Source organism: Prunus mume, linkage group LG3, assembly GCF_029339155.1.
Source record: "Prunus mume cultivar Tortuosa linkage group LG3, ASM2933915v1, whole genome shotgun sequence".
Taxonomy (NCBI): domain Eukaryota; kingdom Viridiplantae; phylum Streptophyta; class Magnoliopsida; order Rosales; family Rosaceae; genus Prunus; species Prunus mume.
The window spans coordinates 4,151,124-4,174,514 of NC_142700.1; the positions used below are offsets into that span (position 1 = coordinate 4,151,124).

Genomic DNA, 23,391 nt, shown 5'->3' on the forward strand with positions numbered 1-23,391 from the left:
CTATACTTCGCGAATATTTTTAGCGTATAGCCGCGGCTATACTATTTTTTTAGTATAGCCGAACGGCTATACCTCGCGAATTTTTTAGAGTATAGCCGTGGCTATACTTTTTTTGCGTATAGCCGTACGGCTATACCCCGCGAATTTTTTAGAGTATAGCCGCGGCTATACTTTTTTGAGTATAGCCGAACGGCTATACCTCGCGAATTTTTTTAGAGTATAGCCGCACGGCTATACGCTTTCTCCAGACGTATGCTAACAAACACGAACTTGCAGTCACAGAGGAATGTGGTCCGCAGTGAAATAAGGGAAACGCACACGAAGCTTGCACTCGCAGTCTCGCAGTCTCGCAGTCAGCCATCTTGAGCCTCTCTCTCAACTCAAGGTTCGATTTTTTCTCTTCGGTTTCGGCTGCTGCGTTGATTCGATTGGATTGGGCTCTCTCAATGTCTGCCGAAGCAGAGCCTCCGTCCTCCGGGTTCGGCACCGACGTTCCTGGTGACGTGGACGACTACATTTCGGTGAGTGTGGTTTCTCTTGTTTGGTTGCTGAGAAAATGTGGGGGAACCAGGAAGAAATTGAGTAATTTGTTTAACGAAAGGAATTATGTTTATTTAACAATACAAAACATAGATATTAAGTATATATTGTTTAATACCAGCTGGCTATGATATTGGGTTTGTGAATTTCTAAAATGTTATATTATTTTATCTTTTGTTGGGATTCTGTAGCAATCCTCTTTAGAATTTAGAGAGAATACAAGCTAATTTCACAGGGAAGAGAAGCCATAGAAAAGCAGAACGCAGTGATGACTTGATTCATGCCTATTTCAATCAATGGATCGAGGTGAGTGTTTTGCTGTTACTGATTCTATTTAATTCTTCTAATCCCCTTTTTGTCCTTGACAATCATGTCTTCTTTGTTCTGTCTCTTACAATGAAGGGAGGAAGTCCACTATAGGCAAAGTCTTTTGGCTTCCTGTGGATGTGCAATCACCTCTTCCAATATGTGGATTCCACTTCCACAACACTTTCATCATGATATTCTTCATTATTTCCAAATGTGTGGGCTGCACTCAAAGACTTTACAACAACAACAACAACAAAAAGGAAAAAGAAACACACTGCAGTTGGAAGGAAAACTTCTCTGTTTTCGGTGCTCATGGAGGCTCATAGAGGAGAGAAGTCTTTGACCCAAAAAATGGAGGAGAGAAGTCATTTCCTCTTGTCAATCACGTTCTTGCTGGTGGTGCAGTACAGTTCTCTATATATGGCTGAATTAACTATCAGCACAGATGCAACACAAACCAACATCACAACGGACCAGTCTGCTCTTCTTACTCTGAGATCCCATATCACCAGTGACCCTCACAACATCTTGGTCAACTGGTCAACCACCACCTCCGTCTGTAACTGGTTTGGCGTTACTTGTGGTGCTCGCCATCTCAGAGTAGCATCATTGAATCTCTCATACATGGGTTTTATTGGCACAATTCCACCACACTTGGGCAACCTCTCATTCCTGGTTGCACTAAGCTTCAACAATAATAGCTTCCATGGTACTTTGCCCCATGAATTGTCTTATTTGCGTCGACTGAAGTTTATTAACTTCGGATACAACAACTTTATGGGATCCATTCCATTGTGGTTTGGGTCCTTCCCCAAACTTCAAAGCTTCTATTTGTATGGCAATCAATTTTCAGGTTTCATACCGTCGACTATCTTCAACTTATCTACACTACAAATAATTTATCTAAACAATAACCAGTTATCAGGTACGTATGTGTCAACAAGCTATCTAGACTCCACTATTGATCGATCTGTACTTTTTAATATCTTGTCATTGATCTATAAGATAGGCTAAACTATCCCTGTTATTCATTTTTCTTTAAAAAATTAGGCTCATTTTTTTATTACTTGCAGTGCATCCAATACAATTCTTTAAAGAATTGTTATGTAATTTGTGTTTTGTTTTTTTATTTTAGTTGCAGCTAGTACTAAAAAGTACATGAATTTGCGTCTGCATTATTTTAGTTGCAGGGGATTAGATTATATTTAATGTTTCTTGGGTCTTTGGCATACAAGACAGGTGGAATACCAAGAGAAATAGGAAATTTAACAATGCTGAAGGAGATAAACTTGGGCCACAACAATTTCAACGGTATATTGTTTCATCCATTGCCTTGTATTGTATGCACAGACGGCCTAATTATATATGTGTCTGCTCTCGCGCGTTTGTATGTGATACAGTTATATATATGAATATGATTTGGCTTTTGTTGCAGTGCATTACATATACATAACTCATGAGTTTAACATATATATTTGAATATCTTAATGATTTTTCAGAAATTCCAAATGAGATTGGCTCTTTAGATCAACTGGGGATGTTGACTGTGCGGATGAATGCCCTAAAAGGGCATGTTCCTGTGACTGTTTTCAACTTGTCTTCTTTGATTATTTTGAATCTATATGGGAACAACTTGAGTGGTGGTCTTCCAGACAATATATGCCAACATCTTCCTAGTGTTCAGGTGGTCAATTTGGGTCGCAACCAGTTTGATGGTCTACTTCCATCCAAATTATGGCAATGCAAAGAGCTTCTTATATTATCATTGGAGAATAACAATTTCAGTGGAAGCATACCCAGAGATATTGGGAACTTAACGCAGTTGCAAGTGATTGCACTTGGTATCAACAATTTGACAGGTAATATGATATTTCATTATGTTTATGTTGATCCAATAACTATGCTTTATTTCTGTTTTTTTGTTGTTGTTGCATCATTTATCATAATTAAACTATGTCGTAGCTTTGAAACTAGACAACATTATTTCATAGTTAGTAAATGAGGGAGATGGTTAATCATGAATATTTGATGTTTAACTGTTCAAACCAAAGTCAGAAAAAAAAGAAGCATAAAGATATGCAGCCAATCGATGACTAAAAGTCATGAACATGTAGATAGGGTTAAATATGTCGTAGACTAATGCTGGGACATTTGCAGGCACTATACCAGATGAAATCGCTGATCTTCAAAATATAGAGTTTTTGGCAATCGATCATAATAATCTGAATGGCCTCATCCCATCCTCAATCTTCAATATGTCCACGATAACACAACTATCGCTTAGTTTTAATCAGCTATCAGGTACCCTCCCAGCAAACATAGGCCTTGGGGTTCCAAAGCTACAACTCCTTCTTATAGCAATGAATGACCTCAGCGGAGTAATCCCCAACCTCTCCAATGCTTCTATGCTCACGAGGATAGACTTGGGCGAAAACTCATTTACAGGGTTTATTCCAAGCACGCTCTGTGCCTTGACAAACCTTCAGGGGCTTAGATTAAACACGAATAATTTGATGATTCAGACTTCCACTCTCTCTTGTTTGGCTAATCTTGGAAGTTTGAAAACACTAGACTTGGGAAAAAATCCGTTAAATATCAGACTTGATGATTCCTTTCGGAATTGCTCTTCTACATCGTCCCTTCAATATATTTATTTATCTAATTGCAACATGAGGGGCAACATTCCCATTTGTATTGCCAACTTGAGCAGCTTGCTAACCTTAGACCTGGAAAAGAATCAATTGAGTGGATCAATTCCAACTTCACTGGGAAGACTAGGGAATCTCCAAGGTTTGTGGTTGGATGATAACAAGTTGCAAGGATACATCCCATATCAACTTTGTCAACTTGATAAACTAGTTGAATTATATTTGGGTAGTAATCAGCTCTCTGGTTCTATACCTTCATGCTTGGGCAGTCTAGCCACATCTCTAAGAACTCTCTCACTAGAGTCCAATTCGTTGAGTTTCACAATACCATCTACTTTTTGGAGACTTGCGTATATCTTGCATCTAAACTTATCATCCAATTCTCTAATTGGACCTCTCTCACAAGATATTGGAAACTTGAAAGTTGTGATAGACGTAGATTTATCAAATAACCATTTATTTGGTATTCTACCAAGCACCATTGGGGCTCTTCGTGATTTGGTTACACTCTCCTTGGCAAATAATGATTTGGAAGGCCCTATTCCAAGTTCATTTCAAGACTTGCTCAGCCTGCAATTCTTGAATTTATCCAAAAACAATCTGTCTGGAGTGATCCCCAAGTCTTTAGAAGCCCTCTTAGTTCTCAAGTATCTGGATTTGTCTTTCAACAGGCTCCAAGGAGAAATTCCAACTGGTGGACCATTCCAAAACTTCTCCGCTCAATCATTTGTCTCAAATAGTGCACTATGTGGTGCAGCCCGACTCCATGTTCCACAATGCAGAATTAGTAAACGTGAACCAAATTGGAGGAAACCTAAATATATTATCCCAGGGATCATATTAGTAATTTTCCTAGTGGCCTCCATATCTCTATTTGTACTATGCAGGAAAAGGAATGTGGAAGTTCCAACAGAGGCTACCTCGTTGCCCCAACTTCTTTGGAGAAGATTTTCACACCTAGAACTTCTAAGGGCAACGAATGGACTTAACGAAAACAACTTACTTGGAAGTGGGGGTTTTGGCTCAGTATATAAGGGGACACTTTCAGAAGGAATAGATGTTGCAGTAAAAGTTTTCAGTTTACAGCTAGAAGGGGCTTTCAGGAGTTTTGATACAGAATGTGAAATGCTAAGCAATATTCGTCATCGAAACCTTATCAAAATCATCAGCTGCTGCTGTGAACTTGATTTCAAAGCCTTGGTATTGAATTACATGCCAAATGGGAGCCTTGAGAAGTGGTTGTACTCTCAAAACTATTCTTTGAATATCTTACAGAGGATCAACATAATGATAGACGTTGCGTCAGCATTGGAATACCTTCACCATGGTTATTCAATACCTGTAGTGCATTGTGATATGAAGCCAAGTAATATACTACTAGATGATGATATGGTTGCACATGTTGCTGATTTTGGAATTGCAAAACTCTTGGGTGGAGGAGATTCTATGACCCAAACCATGACCTTAGCCACAGTTGGGTACATGGCTCCAGGTGATGTAATTGCTAATTTAATATCTTTTAATTCTATACATGTTGTCCGTAATTATGCATAATTTTCATTTCATCATACACATGAATATACAAGTATAATTCATAATGCAGAGTATGGATTGGAAGGAATGGTTTCAACAAGTGGGGATGTGTACAGTTTTGGAATTGTAGTGATGGAAACATTCACAAGAAGGAAGCCAACAAATGAGATGTTTGATGGGGAAATGAATATAAAGCAATGGATTGCAAACTCACTAGTATTACCAGATGCAAAGATAGATGAAGTGTTGGATGCCAATTTGCTTGGGATTGGGACAGAACAGGAAGATGATGATCATGTGAGGAAAAGGGATTGCATATCAGCCATTATGAGATTAGCTCTTGCTTGCTGTGCAGAATCACCTGAAGAGCGGATAAGTATGGAAGAAGCTGTAGTCACACTCAAGAAAATTAAGATAAAGTTTATGAAGGACGCTGCTGCTGCTCAAATAAACTGCCCTCTTGTTCAAGCCATGATTCTGCCACTGTCATTAACTTAACATTCAAGGCCAAACACATGTACAATAATTTATGTATGTATATTTAAAATCATTAGAAAACATTATATAAGCTACTCATATGTAGAAACGAAAATAATATTATACAGCTGAATTGAAAAAAAAATTCAAACCTCTATACATAATCAGGAGGTTTGGACCTCATCGTGATCAAGGCTATAGCCTTTGAAAGTGAGAACCTATCATCTCAGGTGAAACATTTTAAGTCATGTGGATTTGTCCTAGAGAAGTTTATATTCTTGGTCGCTTATGTATGTTCCTGTAGAAGCCTCTGCTTTTCATCTGCTATGAGTATATACACCTGCAATGAGAGAGAGAGAGAGAGAGAGAGTGAGAGAAATAATATATGTTCACAGATTTTCTTCTCATTAGTCATTGACTCATTGATGAGAGAATTATCTCAGATGAAAATGGAAGTATATTAAGCTCCATTATACTTACAGAGTTAGGTTGAAATTAGAGCTCTATGTATACAAAACATTACACTGGTACAGGATCTTGTTCGAGGATTTCCTTTCCTGTAATTCCATCTTTCAAAGTTTTAAAGTATACATTGTAGTCCTTCTCGGGGGATGGATTTTGAGGGTCCACTGTAAATGGCTCACTAAATGGCACAACACTTTTAACCTGCAAATGAGTTTATAAGCATCTCAGAATCTGCAAAAGCTTTTAACTTCCAAAAATAGCAAATTACAGCCACAGCACACTGCACACAATTAAGGGATATAAGTCGGGCTGTGACCTCAAATGTCTTGCCAGATGCATAGGGGCTTTCCAACGCAGCAACACATATCTGAGCAGTCTGCTCTCTTGATATCTTACCCTGCATATATATATATATATATATATATATATATATATATATTATAAATCATAACATTCAGATATTATTACTATTATAAAGGAAAGAAAGAGCAATACATACCATCACAATAAAGAGAGAATAGTGATCTTCTATTTGATTATATACCGTTACATTGTCTCCTTGGTCAAAAATGAGATCTGCTCCAGCAGGCTCCTCAGCAAAGATAGATGAAGTTTGAAAAATCGCTATGAGGTAGGCTAAAAGAACAAAAGAAAAGAACCAGACCCGCCTAGCGCCGCCTAGACCCGCCTAGCACCGCCTAGACCCTCCCAGCGACGCCTAGACCAGCCCTGTAGTGCATAAGTTTGAAAAATCGCTAGGCAGTAGGCTTAAAGAACAAAAGAAAAGAACCAGACCTGCCTAGCTCCGCCTATAGACTCACCTAGCGCCGCCTAGACTCACCTAGACCCGCCTAGCGCCGCCCTGACCACCTAGGCCGATTTTTTGTAATGCAGAGTACGGATTGGAAGGAATGGTTTCAACAAGAGGGAATGTGTACAGTTTTGGAATCGTAGTGATGGAAACATTCACAAGAAGGAAGCCAACAGATGAGATGTTTGTTGGGGAAATGAATTTAAAGCAATGGATTGCAAACTCACTATTACAAGATGCAATGATAGATGAAGTTGTGGATGCCAATTTTCCTCACATGATCTAATGGGTTGGCAGGTCGATTTTAGAGAACAAAAATATCATGGATTTAGAGTGTGGTGCAACCTTCTAGAGTTGTTTCTTGTGCTTGTTGCTAGAAGTGATCTTCTGCTCTTGGTTTCATCACTGGCTGATATTTCTTGACACATTTTGGAAACCAGAACGGTAATGGTGTGCTCATGAAGCATTGTTGAAAGATAAACAATCTAATGGGGAAGCAAGGGTCCCCAAGAAGTCCACGTCCTGAGCCACAGATTGATGACGACTTATCGTCAGGGACTAAAGACTATGATCCTTCTAATGTTGGGAGGAGAATGCCAGGGGGAGATAACCATTTGAATTCCAAAATGTTGTTGCTTCATGGTCTGAGAAATGATTCTGTGAAATATACTACTTGTAAGGGGAGTTTTGTGGGGAAAAAGCATTTGTGGCTTCTAAAGGACGTCCGTTCAATCATTTTTGTGTTTGCTCTGATGGGTTTCCTTCTCCTGCTTGATTCTTTTCTGGTGTCCATTTTTGATTCTATGGTTCTTCAGAATAGTTCAGCTATAAGAAAACTTCCTGTCCTTAAGGTACGACATTTGATCATACTGTATGCATGCTCCTTTTACTAATTAGGAGTCAAAATTAGCAGCAATCACTCTAAGCATACTTCCATATATGTTGTGAGTATTGGTTAAAGCTACAAATATATATCTTCATTCACAGGTTCAAGGATGAGTCCCGTTTCCTCCATTATTCATATTTCTAGCTTTTCTGTTTACCAACTCATGAATATGCAATCGGATGCCATTTATCATCATTTTTAATCCGTTACAATTGTTTCCAAAGGAGGAGAACAGGGATGCCTACCTTATGAAAGAAAAAGCACCAGTACAGATGTATGACCGACTTCTAAAGTTGGCAAAAGGCGCCCTCGCAGAGGTTTGCTTCATAACTTTATAGAATTTTGACTCGGATTTTGTTATATTTTGATTGTTGGATCTTCCTTTTTTTCCTCACCTAAATCTTTTGCTTTAGAAAGAGTTTAAGCCAGAGTTGTCAACTTTATGGAAAGAACCATATAGGCAGGTTGCTGCATGGAAACCTTGTGCAGACAGAAAAGTTTCACCAAGCCTAGGTACCTGATTATTCTCATCCCAACTTCTTTTTCAAGTACTACCACTGATCAGATAACTAATAATGACTGTATTAAGTCTTAAATTATTTAGTGGTAAAATATTTCTATAATTAAACCCTTCTTCCTGTTACTTAGTCAATTGCTTTTATGCTCTTCCCTCAGGGAAATACAAGAAAGGTAATGGTTACATAGTAGTCAGTGCAAATGGTGGTCTCAATCAACAACGAGTTGCTGTAAGTATTCAACTTGCGATATGATTGCCTTATGTATGCTAACAGGGCTGACCAGGCTATTTCAATTGCTCACAGATTTGCAATGCTGTTGCTGTGGCATCTCTTCTTAATGCTACCCTTGTTCTTCCAAGATTTCTTTACAGCAGTGTATGGAATGATCCGAGGTTTGAGATAATTTTCTGATCATTTTTATATATCATTAAAGCTTCAATTTGATGTGTCTCAGTAAGCCTATGTTGATGTTGCGGCTTTGAAATAATTATTGATGCATGCATAGATTCAGTGATTTGTACAGAATATTAAGTTTGGTTTATTCATTGTAAGTGCAGCCAATTTGGTGATATTTACCAAGAAGAACATTTTATGGATGTACTGAAGGATGAAGTAAAAGTTGCCAAGGAACTCCCATCTCACTTGAAATCACTAGACCTTGAAGCAATCGGTAGCCTTGTATGTCGTTCTCCTATATGATTACTTTAATTTGTGAAGCAATTTTGTAAACTGATTACCTTTTTCTCTTTCCAGATTACTGATGCAGATCTTGTGAAGGAGGCAAAACCCATTGATTATATCAGAGTTGTACTACCCCTTCTCTTTCCAGTTGTACTGATGCAGAGCTTGAAATTGTTGATTTAGGCAACTTCAACATGAGGGAATGTTTTCAACAAGGGGGGATGTGTACAGTTTTGAAATTACAGCCACAGCACACAGTACAATTAAGGGACATAAGTTGGGCTCCTCAGTTAATGCACAAGGCCTCAGCAAAGATTGATGAAGTTTGAAAAATGGCCAGGCGGTAGGATAAAAGAAGAAAAGAAAAGAACCAGACCCAACCTAGCACCCAGACCCTAAACCCTAAAGAACCAGACCCACCCTGGCACCCAGACCCGCCTAGCGCCACCGAGGGCCGCCTAGACCTGCCTAGCGCCGCCTAGACCTGCCTAGCGCCGCCTAGACCCGTCTAGCTCAGCCCAGACCCGCCAGCGCCTCCCAGACCCGCCCAGACCGTCCTAGCGCCGCCTAGACCAGCCCTGCAGTGCATAAGTTTGAAAAATCGCTAGGCAGTAGGCTTAAATAACAAAAGAGAAGAACCAGACCCACCTAGCGCTGCCCAAATAAACCGCCCTCTTGTTCAGCGCTTTAATTTATGGATCCTATCCTATGACATATATTTCATGCCGTTTTGTTTTGGTATAATTTTATTTAAATTTTAAAGACAATAATATATAGATGGAAATTCAATGCTTCTTACTTGGTGTGGTTGCTGCAAGCCACCCTTCCAATCTATTGGTCTCTGTGTGTGTGTAAACAAGCTTGGTTTTTGAGACTTTTGTCTTGATCGTTACTTAAGTTATGGATAGAACAAATAATTAATGGTTTTCAGTAGTCCTTCCGTCAAGTCTGGCTAACGTGGTGTCAATTTCATGGGCAAATTTGTCTTTCCAAGTCTACAATGTCCAACCTTCCAATATTTTCACATCAAACCCAAACTCCATGGCTTGCCAATGCCTTCTGGGCTCTTGCTCATCTTCTTCTCTATCCCCAAACCCAAAACCCCCAAAACCTCTCGCTCCATCCTCCATTTCCTCCTACCTCTCAACCACGGATGATAATGATGAAAACGATAAAACCCATAAACCCAATTTCGATTTCCTCAAGCTTTCTGTAACTCTACTAATCTCCACCGCTCTCCCCCAAATCCCAACCGCATAGCCGCCATCAAAGAGAAAAAGCGAGTGCCCAAGAAGTCCACGCTCAAAAAATCCGAAGCTTTATCTCATCAAGAGCTCGAGTCTTGGTCCCAAGGCCTCCCCATCGTCTCTAATCGAATTTCGTACACCCAGCTCTTGATATTGAACCAGGAAGGTAAGCTCAAACATGTTATCAAGCCTCCTGGTGTTGAATTGCAAAAAAAGGTAGAGCCCGTATTGGTTGTTCTCAAATTGCAAAAGTCAGGTGTTGAAGAAGGCTAACTGAAAAGTCAGATTTGCCCATCACGAATCTATGAGATTCTCACAGATGCTTGCTACGTCATCATTTTAAACGGAAAAAACTAACAGTTGACGGAAGGACTACTGATGCAACGAAACACATAGTTGAGTGACCTCTGCAACTAATAATTGAGTTTAGTAACCCAAATGCAACTACGGGTATAATTGAGGGACTATTGCTGGGAAAAACCCCTGAATATAATGTTGATGTTTAGGTTGGGCTACAGACCAGTGCATTTAGTAGTAAACTAGCTCTCATCGTTCAGTCTGTCTGTTCTATTTTAGAGGTATTTACAATGTTAATTGAATTGTAGCCACCGAGTTCTTGCAAGGTCCTACAATATATTTAGAGATTTTCTATTTAAACCCCACACTTCTCTTAGTTCACCCCGTGTTCTAAGTTCACTCCAATTTTTAATTTAAATTTTCACAATTTCTAAGAAAACTCCACTATCTTCCCAAACTAAAAATAAGAACTAAAATAGATTTTCTATTTAAACCCACAATTTTCTTTGTTCCTAGCAAAAAAAAAACACAAACAAATGAAACCCCAAATCAGAAACTTTTAAGAAAGAAAACAGTTTTACCTTTCTCCAAGAACTGTAACTGGAATTCTAACACTTGGGTATTGTTGAGAGAGAGAGAGAGAGAGAGAGAGAGAGATAGAGAGAGAGTTTGTAAACAGGAAGTTAGAAGGAGGTTTCTAAAACTTAATATGAAGAGTTGTGGGGTGTGGGGTGTATAGATGTACTAAGGTTAATTATTAAATTGGATGACTTTTTTTGTCTTTTTACACAATAATAAAACTTACATCTTAATGATTTAAGTATTGGGGTGAACAAAGAGAAGTGCGGGGTTTAAATAGAAAATCTCTATATTTATTATGTGATCTTTCTCTTTCATGATGGATATAGTTGATGCTCTCCAAGAAACAACTGGTATCATGGGTGCAAAGCATTTGAAAGTTTAATGCTGATTCTTGCGAAATTGATATAGTTGCCTTGCCTCCTAACCCACCCCAAGTGTGGTGCACATAAGTTTCGTTTGTTTAATTGTGCTCTCCATATCAGCCGCCACCGCCACTGTTGTTGACAAATATGGTGACTACGATGATTTCAAATTTTACACCATATTGAAATGCCCAAACCCAGTTCAATGGCGAACAGTTCAAAATTATAATTGGATTATGGCCACCGAATTCTGACGAGGTCTTTTTTAACGAGTTTCTGATTATAATAATTCAATATATTTACTTCGGTGAGAACGCATGTATGTATACAATCCTAAAGATGACTAATTACATTGTTGAAACATAGCTCTAAATTACAGCATATAAAATAGGAGACTTAGTTGACTAATCATCTAAATTAAGGAGATGAAATAGGCAAAAAAATAATAAACGTAATTGACTTTAACATCTCTAACCTTGAGCACTTTAGTTTTTTAGTTTTTGTATCGTTTGGGAGTGCTTCTCTAAGAAGCACTTTTACTTAAAGCGGTCTACTAAAAGCACTTTTATTATAAAGATGTTGAAATTTTCATAAAAAATCGAAGTGCTTCTTGGAAAAGCACTTGAGATTGCTTCTTGGAAAAGCACTTGAGATTGCTTGAAGAAGCACATGACAGTGCTTCTCCAAAAATCGCTTCTATGGCCCAAAAGCGCTTCTAAACTTTTTTCACAAACGCTGTCAAAAACGATTTTGGTTGTTAAAAGCACTTTTAACTGTTCCAGAAGCACTCCCAAACAAACCCAAAATAAAAGAAATTTTAGTTTCCATATATATATATATATATATATATATATATATTATTATGTCGCCTTTTCATGATGGATAGTTGATGCCCTTAAAGAAACATTGAAAGTTTAATGGTGATTCTTGCTAACAAGCCCAAGTATGACGCACATCATTTTTCTTTGTTTAATCGTGCTCTCCATGGCTGCCGCCGCCGCTGCTGACAAATACGGCAACTACTATGATTTCGAATTTTACACCTTATTGATGACTTGGCCTAATACCCACTGCATGCGAATGAAAGACCTTCCTAGACGTAATTGCTATGAGCCCGTCGCACAGAAATTTATCATCAATGATCTATGGCCAATATATAATGATTTTAATGCGCGTCCAAAGTGCGGATCAGCTTCGAATGCCCAAAGAGAGTTTGATGGCGAACAGTTCAAAATTGCGGTATTGTTGCAGGAGACAATAACCTTGAGCACTATTTCTCATTTTTTATTTTTGTTCATCATTTTATTTTTTCAGTTTTACACCTCTGTCTTAATTTTTGCAGGAGACAACTTGTGTTGTCAAGATGAAAGAGTACTGGCCAAATCCAACAGCGAAGGATTTGACTGAGAATAAATTTTTTTTGGGAAAGACAGTGGAAAGAGCATGGTAAATAAATACACTGATCTGCTTGCTGAAGACTATTTCAACTTAGCATTTAAGTTTTATGAAGACGTTAATGTGACGAAGATGCTTGAGGATGCTGGAATTTCAATTGGGATGGATTCTGATCCTATTGTGATCAAGTGATAGGGAAGAAGACGAAAAGCTTCACAAATATCAAGTGTTATAAGGGAATGTTGTGGGGAGCCCGAATCTGCTTCGGAAAATATGGAATGTTTCGGGATTGTAAGATGAGAATTGAGGATATGTTTTTGGGTTGTAAAAGGACACAAAATGTATATCACAAAATTTCTCTTCCTGCGATGCCACCTACAATAAAGGCAGAGGTAATACCAAATTGTGCTTTCCAAGTTCTATGTTGTAATAATACTTTATAACTTGCCTCTGTGATTGTAGAAATGTGATGGTGGAGATGCGGATGAAGCTGGTAAAATTCATACTGTAGCTGATTAAGCCCAAGCAAGCAATGAGCACTAAAGTCTGGTGGTGTGGTGACGAGTACGTTAAAGCTCTAAGAATATGCTTTTTCTTTGGCTTTTATGCTGGTTTTTATGTGTGTATTATGTTGCTCCTTGCTAGTCAGAACTTTAGTCACACAAAGGAGGCCAAGCAGAGTGCCCATGGAGGAAGGTTTTTGTTGTTAGTATAGCCGCGCGGCTAAGGTCACGCGTGGGCGCCAAGGAGCTAGGCGGGGCCTTTTTATTAGTATAGCCGCACGGCTATACTTGGGTTTTTTCCCCCCAAAATTGTATGGATCTATCCAACTAATTAAAATGAGAACATGCATTGCGGAACTCCAAGGTGTGTACATGCTGGAGAGCTTAGCTGATTACCTATCTCTGTCTAATAGTCAAACTCTCTGGCTTCTGATGTTTAATATCCTTAGAAATCAGAGCAATGCAAATCAACCAATAACTTCTACTTTATTAGTTACTACTATCTTGAATACACAGAAAATATTGTTTACCATCTCAAGAATTTATACTTTATTGGTTGGTTATCACTCTAAAGACAAGAACTACTAATTTATGGCCAACATGTTTAGTATTAGTACTCATATTAGTACTGATATTCCACTCTAAAGACAAGAACTACTGATATTCCACATAATTCACGACTTCAAACATTCGACTTGTATGATTATCAATTCTTAGGTTCCATACCCACTGCTATCTTCAACTTATCTGCATTGCAAACAATTGATTTGGGCAATAACGACATATCAGGTACGAGCCAACAAACAGCCATCTAGGAATTGATTATTACCATTTAACATTCGTTAATTCTTTTGTTTTTCCTTCTCTCTTCTTTTTCTGTGGCATGTACACATGTTTAACAGGCATCATACCAAGAGAAATGGGTTTGGCACTCCATGTTAATAATCTCAATGGTGTCATCCCATCCAAATCTTTAATTTATCCATGATAAAATTTATTTCTCTATCTAGTAATCAGCTCTCAGGTAGCCTCCCAGCAGACATAGGCACTGGGGTTCCAGACCAGCAACAACTTCTTGTAGGAGATAATAAGCTCAGTGGAGCTATCCCCAGTTTTGAAATTACAGCCACAGCACACAGTACACAATTAAGGGACATAAGTCGGGCTCCTCAGTTAATGCACAAGGCCTCAGCAAAGATAGATGAAGTTTGAAAAATGGCCAGGCGGTAGGATAAAAGAAGAAAAGAAAAGAACCAGAGCCTAAACCCTAAAGAACCAGACCCACCCTGGCGCCCAGACCCGCCTAGCGCCGCCTAGCTCCGCCTAGACCAGCCTAGACCCACCTAGACCCGCCTAGCCCGCCTAGCGCCGCCTAGCGCCGCCTAGCGCCGCCTAGCGCCGCCTAGATCCGCCTAGCTCCACCCAGACCCGCCTAGGTCCTCCCAGACCCTCCCAGCTCCGCCTAGACCAGCCTAGACTCCGCCCAGACCCTCCCAACGCCGCCTAGACCAGCCCTGCAGTGCATAAGTTTGAAAAATGGCTAGGCAGAAGAACAAAAGAAAATAACCAAACCCAACCTGGCAGCCAGACCCGCCTAGCGCCGCCTAGCGCCGCCTAGACCCGCCTAGCTCCTCCCAGACCCGCCTAGCGCTTCCCAAATAAACCGCCTTCTTGTTCAGCGCTTCAATTAATGGATCCTATCCTATGACATATATTTAATGCCATTTTGTTTTGGTATAATTTTATTTGAATTTTAAAGACAATAACATATAGATGGAAATTCAATGCTTCTTACTTGGTGTGGTTGCTGCAAGCCTGCAACTACGGCCACTTGGGTGCTTTGCCGCTGCTTTGTAAAGAATATTTATTATTCTCTTTATTAGGTTTATGATTATCTTGTTAAGTTGTGGAAGTCCTATTGTTTAGGGACTTGGTTGTTTAGTTGCTAGTTAATAGGAGAGTCCAAGTTGTCATGGAGTCATGGTTAGTGGCTGAATGTCATGGTTTAGGGCTAGAGTCAGGACTCTTTTACTTGGTATGGTATCAGAGGAGGCAAGAAACGACTGATTACAACACCCAGGCCTCCATTCCTATCTGTTGGTCTCTCTGTGTGTGTAAACAAGCTTGGTTTTTGAGACTTTTGTCTTGATCGTTGCTTTAGTTATGGATAGAACAAACAATTAATGGTTTTCAGTTTCACAAATATTGGATTGGATTGGATCCCTGTATTTAAAGCATGTTTAAGGAAGAAGATGGATTACTCAATAGTGGGGTTTAAATAGAAAATATATCCCGTCTAATCGAAAATCTATCTTATGAAGAAAATCTCTCAATATTGAACATGCCTTCATTGGATTGGATCCCTGTATTTAAAGAAAATCTCTCAATAGAAAATCTATCCCACTTCAAATAGTGGAGAAATTATAGAGTAGTACCGTATTACCACATCAGCTAATGATACTCACATTCAAAATATGTTGTGTGTCTTTATTTTTTAACAACTCAAATTTTATTTTACGACTGGACTTTAACCTAATTTTTACCCTTTAAAATAAAATTAAGAAAATAAACAATGGAAAAAAAAAATAGCCACAGCCCACCCCAACAAGCCTACCCAGCATCGCCGCTCTGGTTTAGGGCTCCCTCTCTTTTATCCTCCTCCCTCCATCTCTCTCTCTCTCTCTCTCTCTCTCTCTGTGTTGCTGTTCTGCAATTTTCTCAACCTTTTGGTGACTACCCCAAGATCCATGTATATTTTATCATTGATGAAGGTCTCACTAGCATATGTGAAGAAGGTTGGGATGGGAGGTGGGTCTGTAACAAACAGGCTACAAATCGACTAGCATGAAATTGATATGGAAAGGGTTGATTGTTATTGGATCTAATATCTCCATCAAGATATTAAGATTCATTGAAAATGATGACGAAGTTTCCTGGTTGCAGCAATTTATTAGGCTATTGGGATTTGGTTCTCTTACTTGTGTTACTAATGACTGTTGATGGCAGTCGGAAGAAGACGACAGAGGGGTGGCGTGCGGGTAGAATTGCTGGGATATTCTCCTTTCTTTTTTAATTTTTTCTTAAGTTTTTTATTTTTCTAATTTATTTCAGCGGATAAAAATTAAGTCCAGCTGTAACAAAGAATAATTTGTTTATTTAAAAAATTACATATGGCATATTTTGAGTGGGAGTATCACTAACTGATGTGGTAGTACGGTACTACTCTATAATTTCTCCAAATAGTGGGGTTTAAATAGAAAATCTCTCAATATTTTTTATCATTGAAGGTAGAAGATGGATTACTCATGAAGAAAACTTATCCCGTCTAATCCCTACAAAATGGTAGGATAATAACACCTTATAACTAATCCCTTCCAACATGGAAAGTCATTCACCCCTACCTTCATCTTCTCCTTCAATATACCTTAGATTTAGTGACTTATGAAGTTTTCTTCTTTCATAATCAAAATTAGCAATTTTTTGTTTATTTTCTTTTTAGATGTTCTCAGTGACTAAATAAGTAATTGACTCTTTCTTACTCTTTAACTAACCTGCTTTAGGGTTCTTTACCTGTGCATTAAGTTCTGGTATCTTGGGACAGGTTTTCATTTACTCTCCTTTAGAATTCTGATAGCTTGTTCTGTCAAGCTGAAAGAAGTACTGGTTAGATCCAACATAAGGATTTGATTGAGACTATAAAATTTTGGAAAAATCAGTGGAAAGACCATGGTAAATTCTGTGATATCTGCTTGCTGAAGACTACTTCAATTTAGCATTCAAGTTTTATGAAGACGTTAATGTGACAAAGATGCTTGACGTTAATATAAAGTGTTATAATGGAATGTTTTGTTTGGGAAGTCTGATTCTGCTTTGAAAAAGATGGAATGTTCCGGGACCGTAACTCAGGATATGTTTCAGAACTGTAAAATGACAATAAATACATATGACAAATTTCTCTTCCGATGCCACCTACAAGTAAAGGTAAATACCAAATTGTGCTTTCCGAGTTCTATGTTGTAATCACACATTTATAAATTGCGTATGTGATTGTAGAAATGTGATGGTGGAGACGAGGATGATGGTGATAAGACTGCTACTATAGGTGATTAGCCCAAGCAATGAGCACAAAAGGCTGGTGGTGGTGGTGAGCTAGTTAAAGATCTAAAAATATTTTTTCTATTTTTTCTATTTTTTTTTAATGTTTGTGTTATGTTGATGTTTCCAGGTCTGAACTTGAGTCACACAACAAGGCCAAGCATAGTGTTGAGGTTGATACCTTAATTTTGTGAAGGTTTTGGTGGTGATCGGTTGTGGTTTTATATGTTTAAACCTCAGTTTTTCTATTTTTTCAACTTTGATTAATAATTTACTTTTAAGAACACTACTTTTAACTGTTTCTTTATTGTCAGCCACTTTGATTTACCACTTTTCATTCCAAAATGAATCTCGCGCACTAATTGGGGTCAAATTACTCTAGGTTCACATTGAACTTGTATACTTAATGCCGGAATACTTGCTCTACTGGTCTTGAGCCTTGATTGACATGGCTAATATCTTAATGAAAATATTGACCTACAATAACCCTCATAGCTAGTCATAGTCCAATTTCCTGTAAGCTTCTATAATCTGCCTGTAGTGTACAGAAAGTGCTTGCTCTATGAACCCTTCTTAGTTCTGACCAAAAAAAAAAAAAAAAACCCTTCTTAGTTTTATAAGCCGCAGCATTGGAACTTACTTCTTGATTTGATATAAAACGATGACATTGATCTCCATCTTCGCTTTTATGCCGAGGCTGCAAACTCTGCGCTGCGCTACCATAGAAATGGTTACAAGCCATGATTCTGCCAATGTCTTTAACTTAACATTCAAGGCCAAACATATGTACAATAATTTATGTATGTATATTTTTAAAATCATTAGAAAACATTATATAAGCTATTCATATGTAGAAAAGAAAATAATATTATACAGCTGAATTGAAAAAAATTCAAACCTCTATACATAATCAGGAGGTTTGGACCTCATCGTGATCAAGGCTATAGCCTTTTGAAAGTGAGAACATATCATCTCAGGTGAAACATTTTAAGTCATGTAGATTTGTCCTACAGAACTTTATAATCTTGGTCGCTTATGTATGTTCCTGTAGAAGCCTCTGCTTTTCATCTGCTATGAGTATATACACCTGCAATGAGAGAGAGAGAGAGAGAAAGAGAGAGAATTAATACATGCTGACAGATTTTCTTCTCATTAGTCATTGACTCATTGCTGAGAGAATTATCTCAGATGAAAATGGAAGTATATTAAGCTCCATTATACTTACAGAGTTAAGGTTGAAATTAGAGCTCTATGTATGCAAAACATTACACTGGTACAGGATCTTGTTCGAGGATTTCCTTTCCTGTAATTCCATCTTTCAAAGTTTTAAAGTAAACATTGTAGTCCTTCTCAGGGGGTGGATTTTGAGGGTCCACTGTAAATGGCTCACTAAATGGCACCACACTTTTAACCTGCAAATGAGTTTATAAGCATCTTAGAATCTGCAAAAGCTTTTAACTTCCAAAAATAGCAAATTATAGCCACAGCACACAGCACACAATTAAGGGACATAAGTAGGGATGTGACCTCAAATGTCTTGCCAGATGCATAGGGGCTTTCCAACGCAGCAACACAAATCTGAGCAACCTCCTCTCTTGATATCTTACCCTGCATATATATAAATACTATAAATCATAACATTCAGATATTATTACTATTATAAGGGAAAGAAAGAGCAATACATGTCATCACAGGCATACAACAAAGAGAGAATAGTGATCTTCTATTTGATTATATACCGTTATATTGTCTCCTTGGTCAAAAATGAGATCTGCTCCGGCAGGCTCCTCAGTTAATGCACAAGGCCTCACAATTGTGTATGGTATTCCACTTTCCCGTATTAAATCCTCCCCCTGCTCCAAAACTTATCAATGTACAAAATCGAAAGAGCTAAATCTGACCCAGAAAAAGAAAAAGAACAGAAAAGAGCTAAGAAGTGGTATTTTGATACACTGATTATTTATAAAAATATCAAACAGCTTGCACTGAATTAGTATGAAACCTTCAACTTGAATGTCAGGATAAAATCCAATTCCTTGTTTAAGCGAACAGCAGGAGGTTGTTTACTTAGATCAAGTCCAGGCCTGTCAGGTCGGGTAACTCCTGCAGAACCTACGTGTACGAACCTACACGGAACACAAGCAAAGAGATTCTTTAAAGACAAACAGAAAGTGCACCTAGCAGATCAATTATGTTTAGTCATAAGAAGATAATCCAACAAAATGAAATGAATGTGAAACCTGGGAGTAATAGGCTCTTTTAGATATGCTCTTATGCTTGATAATGGGACCTTAAATGCCCCTTCCACAAAAGTAGGATTCAGTTTCCCATCATATTCAAACTTGCTGAACATGAGCTGCCATAATTTTGAATCCCATCAATAAACATAGAAGAAAATGAAGTGAAAGAATAGACTAAAAGAAAGTGGCTGCAGAAATGTGCCTGCAATGACACAATATTGCTGGGGTCAAAAGGTGGCGCATCTGATACAGTTCTTGCTCGAAATATCGGCTTCAACGAAGAAAATGGCACACGTACCTGGAAAAAATGAGACAGATTACTATTATGGAGTTTGAGATATGTAACTACAATTTTAATGTCGATCAAGGAGCTAGTGTGTTACTTACTGTCTGCCACTGGTCTCCAACAGTGTCAAAGCCTGCTGTGTAACCAACAGTATCCCAATCACGACTTGTGCGAACAATTAGTTTATAGCGACGACCATCACCTTTAAGGCGCAGCTCCAAACCATCATATGCAGAGAGATCCTCAGCTGTTGATAGATTCTAGATACAAGCATATTCATCACTAGACAATAAGCAACTGACCAACTTACAGGGAACAGTAAAAAATTCTATGCACAATATATTTACAAGTCACTAGAAAACGTTGCTCTTTACCTTTGTTCTGATACTGGTAAAACCACCATTGTTTGCAGTGGAAACAACCCCTGAAGGAGAAGAGACATACCAAATAAATAAATTTCAACTAAACCAATCCAAATATGAATAGTTCTAATAGAATCACCAGTGAGAACGCAGTACAAAGACACCAGTTCTAAAGTTTGAAAATATCATACCTTTAAAAATTCCAGTTGGTCCACCATTTTCACCACCGTTTGGATCAATCTGAAATGTACTTTCACTCACTCCACCCATCACAACATCATCTAAAGCACCCCAAGCCAATTCCCTATAATTATTATCTGCAAATTACAAACAAAGAAAAGAATCTCAAATGGTATATATTGTTCACCTAATAGAATATGAGGATTGATGATTTCAGTTAGGTTCCATGTATGAAAAGTTCGAGCGTGTTCCCTAGCATGTTAAGTATAATGGACTGCAGAATAACATGTTTTTTTATGAAGGTTCTTTGCATTTGCTTTCCATACTATATTTCATATTAACCTAAATTCTCCACCGTTTTTTACCTTTTCCAAAAGAGTTTTTATTTATTTCCCAATTATTTGTACAAGAACGACTGGACCAAGTATAACACAGCAGAAAGGATGGAAATCAGTGGTTTCAGCATACAGAAGAGTGTACCTTCAAAACCAAATAGTAGTTTTCCATTTTGAAGTCCAACGCTTCCTTTTACAGCCTTGATCAAATTTCTTATTCCAATGTACTCCACCTTTTCAGGTGAATCTCCCTTGATCTGCTTCCATCAATCAACCAATGCAATGATTCATAATTACTAAGAAGAACATTTTATTACACACACAAAACAAATGAGGTAAAAATTCAAGTTCCAAGTTAAACTTTCGAGAAAATGCTACTCCAGATATAGAATGTAAGCAATCAGTTCGTTACCTCTGGTTCAAAGAACTTGATTCCCTGTACAAAACATAACAGAATGTCAAAGCTGCTTAAGACAGAAAAAAATAATTGTGGAATATATTGCAGGCGTGGGAAGTCCATGGCAGTCCAAGTTTGCAAAACATAGAAGTTAAAAAATGAAGTTTTTTCAACTTAAAAATGTTTTGAACATACCTGGCTGTATTTTTGCCTGTCAGGAGTGTCACCCTCCTTTGGACCAACAATGACAGAAACAGCATTAATCACTCTCCTCACTCCTTTGAAGTAATCGGGAACCAGAGTACTCTCCTTAGTAATGTCTCCAACAATCTGAAATTTTTCCAGGAAGAAACCAGGGTCACCATTGACGACATAAAATAAGAAATGAAACCACCATAAATTCTTTTACAATTATGACAAACAAATGGAATCTAAATGTGACAGTTAATAAACAAATAATTTGGGCATGGACAGAAGCATAATCAAGTAGGAATTACATAACTAGTTTTCATCAAGGAAATTGAAGATACATGGGTTGCTAGCTTACCAAGTCAACATCCGGGCCTAACATTTTCCTTGCTTTCTCTTCATTTCTAACCTGAGAGAAGTTTATATGAAAACATAGAAATTCGAGAAAGGAACAAGTGTAAAGGGAAATGGTAAGAGCAGAATACCAATACTCGGACCGGAAGCCCTTTCTTCCTTAAGACGTCGACCACCCTTCGACCTACACCACCAGTTGCCCCAGCCACTAGGACAATGCCAGAAGTTTCCATTTTCTTTTCTGGTTTACTAGGAGATGGGCTGGATAGTTTCTCACTTACAAACTCAAAGAACTTCACAAATAACAAACTGTTGTTAGTTGAGACATGATCACTTTTCACTTTTAGATAATTTCGAAAATTTTAGTACTTTCCAACCTTAGCAGGAGATGGAGGTTCGTTGAAGAAAAATATTGTTTTCAAAAATCTACCCAAGTCCCAACTCTGCTTTCCAGCTTCTGCTGATATGGATCTTCGATACGTTCTTGGGGAGAGATGATCAGAGTTTTGTTGGTAGGGAAAGCTGTGTGGTCTGTCATTAAGTTGAAGAAAGGGTTTAGGAAGTGGAGAGGACAGCAACTGAGGATGTAAAGATTTTTTTAAATGATTCCTACCAACAGGTGATGAAAAATCCTGCAATGTCAAGCCATCAAGTAATTAAGTCAACAGAATTCAAAATTTAATAGCTAATTCTCCTGCAGTAAATTTGTTTATCACAAAGGATTATAAGCACAATTCAAGGCTTGGCTGAGTTAAATGAAGCTTAGCATCCAATTGAACAAAAGAAACTCCCACTTATTTCTCCCAGAAATGCAGAGTAAATGAGTAACAGTGTAATTTGGTTTTGATTGCTCATTGGAATTAGTTGAGCACTTGAACCAAAGTATTCCATAATCAAGACAAGACAGAACAAATTAATTATTTTTCACTTACTCATTTACCAACCACAAACTGAAATTCATTTGGGGAAAACCCTGCTTAGAAAGAAAATCACACAACAAAACCATTGCAACTTTAAAACCCCCCTTCCCAAATTAGGTAGTCTGACTGGCTATGAACATAATGTTAAACAACAATTCATGTGAAAAATCATGGGGGTTACCTGGAGATTGAGAGCTGAAGAAGACAGAGGCGAAGATAGCCTAATGACACCAAATTCCATTGCCAAAAAGAGTTTGGAAACAGAGTTCCAGGCTCTTCTCTGGGTATTTATCTGAACTGGTTGCTTAATAAAGTGACGTCTGATATTTGAGTAAGAGTGAATACTGACCACACATACACAACACAAGGATCAATAGTAAACAGCATAAACTACTACTGACAGTCCCTGAACTTAGACGTGGCCTCCTATTCTATGCACACTTTTGTTGGGTCGTTGCTTGCTATACTCTGCGGTGATGCTGGTAATTTTAACGGTCGATCACATACAAAATGCCAATGAGCAACGGGTTAGTGTCAAATACTAATAATAGTTTTAACCATTCAAGTAAGAGACATTATTTAATTACTCTAATCACAGTAACCTTATAATGAAGAGATTTTCTACCACTCACATTCCACAACGATCCCACACCAGAGAACTTTTGAAACTAGCCTAATTCACTAGCTTCTAAAATGAGAGGCTATGTTGAGGACTAAAATAAGGGTTTATTCCAGCAATCGAATAATAACTTTGCACTTCATTGAACTGATATTAAGAA

At 38.1% G+C, this 23,391-nt stretch overlaps 3 protein-coding genes across 11 annotated transcripts; 2 read left to right on the plus strand and 1 right to left on the minus strand.

Annotated features, from left to right (window-relative positions):
• The first annotated feature begins 303 nt into the window (after positions 1-303).
• Positions 304-5,755, plus strand: LOC103324916 (uncharacterized). Of its 4 annotated transcripts, none has more exons than XM_089049399.1 (7): positions 304-521; positions 732-846; positions 943-1,774; positions 2,089-2,160; positions 2,349-2,708; positions 3,007-4,989; positions 5,101-5,755. In XM_089049399.1, exons 3-7 carry the CDS (start codon positions 1,162-1,164, stop codon positions 5,526-5,528), a joined length of 3,456 nt encoding a protein of 1,151 aa, XP_088905525.1. In that variant the 5' UTR covers positions 304-521; positions 732-846; positions 943-1,161; the 3' UTR covers positions 5,529-5,755. The 4 variants fall into 4 exon arrangements, with proteins under 4 accessions (XP_088905525.1, XP_088905526.1, XP_016648665.2 ...); XM_089049400.1 differs by having other exon boundaries at positions 745-846; XM_016793179.2 differs by having other exon boundaries at positions 304-846.
• LOC103324919 (NAD(P)-binding Rossmann-fold superfamily protein) lies at positions 5,571-23,067 on the minus strand. Of its 5 annotated transcripts, none has more exons than XR_016125657.1 (18): positions 22,794-23,067; positions 22,070-22,324; positions 21,824-21,985; positions 21,697-21,747; positions 21,345-21,479; positions 21,165-21,188; positions 20,898-21,009; positions 20,429-20,554; positions 20,250-20,299; positions 19,977-20,135; positions 19,792-19,887; positions 19,590-19,705; positions 19,352-19,475; positions 19,089-19,202; positions 18,877-18,957; positions 18,575-18,761; positions 18,248-18,436; positions 5,571-5,659 (listed from the first exon to the last, which is right to left on the minus strand). XR_016125657.1 is itself a non-coding variant. In XM_089049402.1 (17 exons), exons 1-16 carry the CDS (start codon positions 22,851-22,853, stop codon positions 18,615-18,617), a joined length of 1,812 nt encoding a protein of 603 aa, XP_088905528.1. In that variant the 5' UTR covers positions 22,854-23,067; the 3' UTR covers positions 18,094-18,436; positions 18,575-18,614. The 5 variants fall into 5 exon arrangements, 1 of the variants encoding a protein (XP_088905528.1); XR_016125659.1 differs by lacking the exon at positions 5,571-5,659 and adding an exon at positions 17,940-18,055; XR_016125658.1 differs by lacking the exon at positions 5,571-5,659 and adding an exon at positions 17,940-18,060.
• Positions 6,393-9,666, plus strand: LOC148918466 (O-fucosyltransferase 8-like). Of its 2 annotated transcripts, XM_089049403.1 has the most exons (8): positions 6,393-6,970; positions 7,136-7,634; positions 7,894-7,986; positions 8,083-8,182; positions 8,345-8,415; positions 8,491-8,579; positions 8,745-8,865; positions 8,941-9,666. In XM_089049403.1, exons 2-8 carry the CDS (start codon positions 7,272-7,274, stop codon positions 9,049-9,051), a joined length of 948 nt encoding a protein of 315 aa, XP_088905529.1. In that variant the 5' UTR covers positions 6,393-6,970; positions 7,136-7,271; the 3' UTR covers positions 9,052-9,666. The 2 variants fall into 2 exon arrangements, with proteins under 2 accessions (XP_088905529.1, XP_088905530.1); XM_089049404.1 differs by lacking the exon at positions 6,393-6,970 and having other exon boundaries at positions 7,079-7,634.
• Positions 23,068-23,391: the final 324 nt, after the last annotated feature.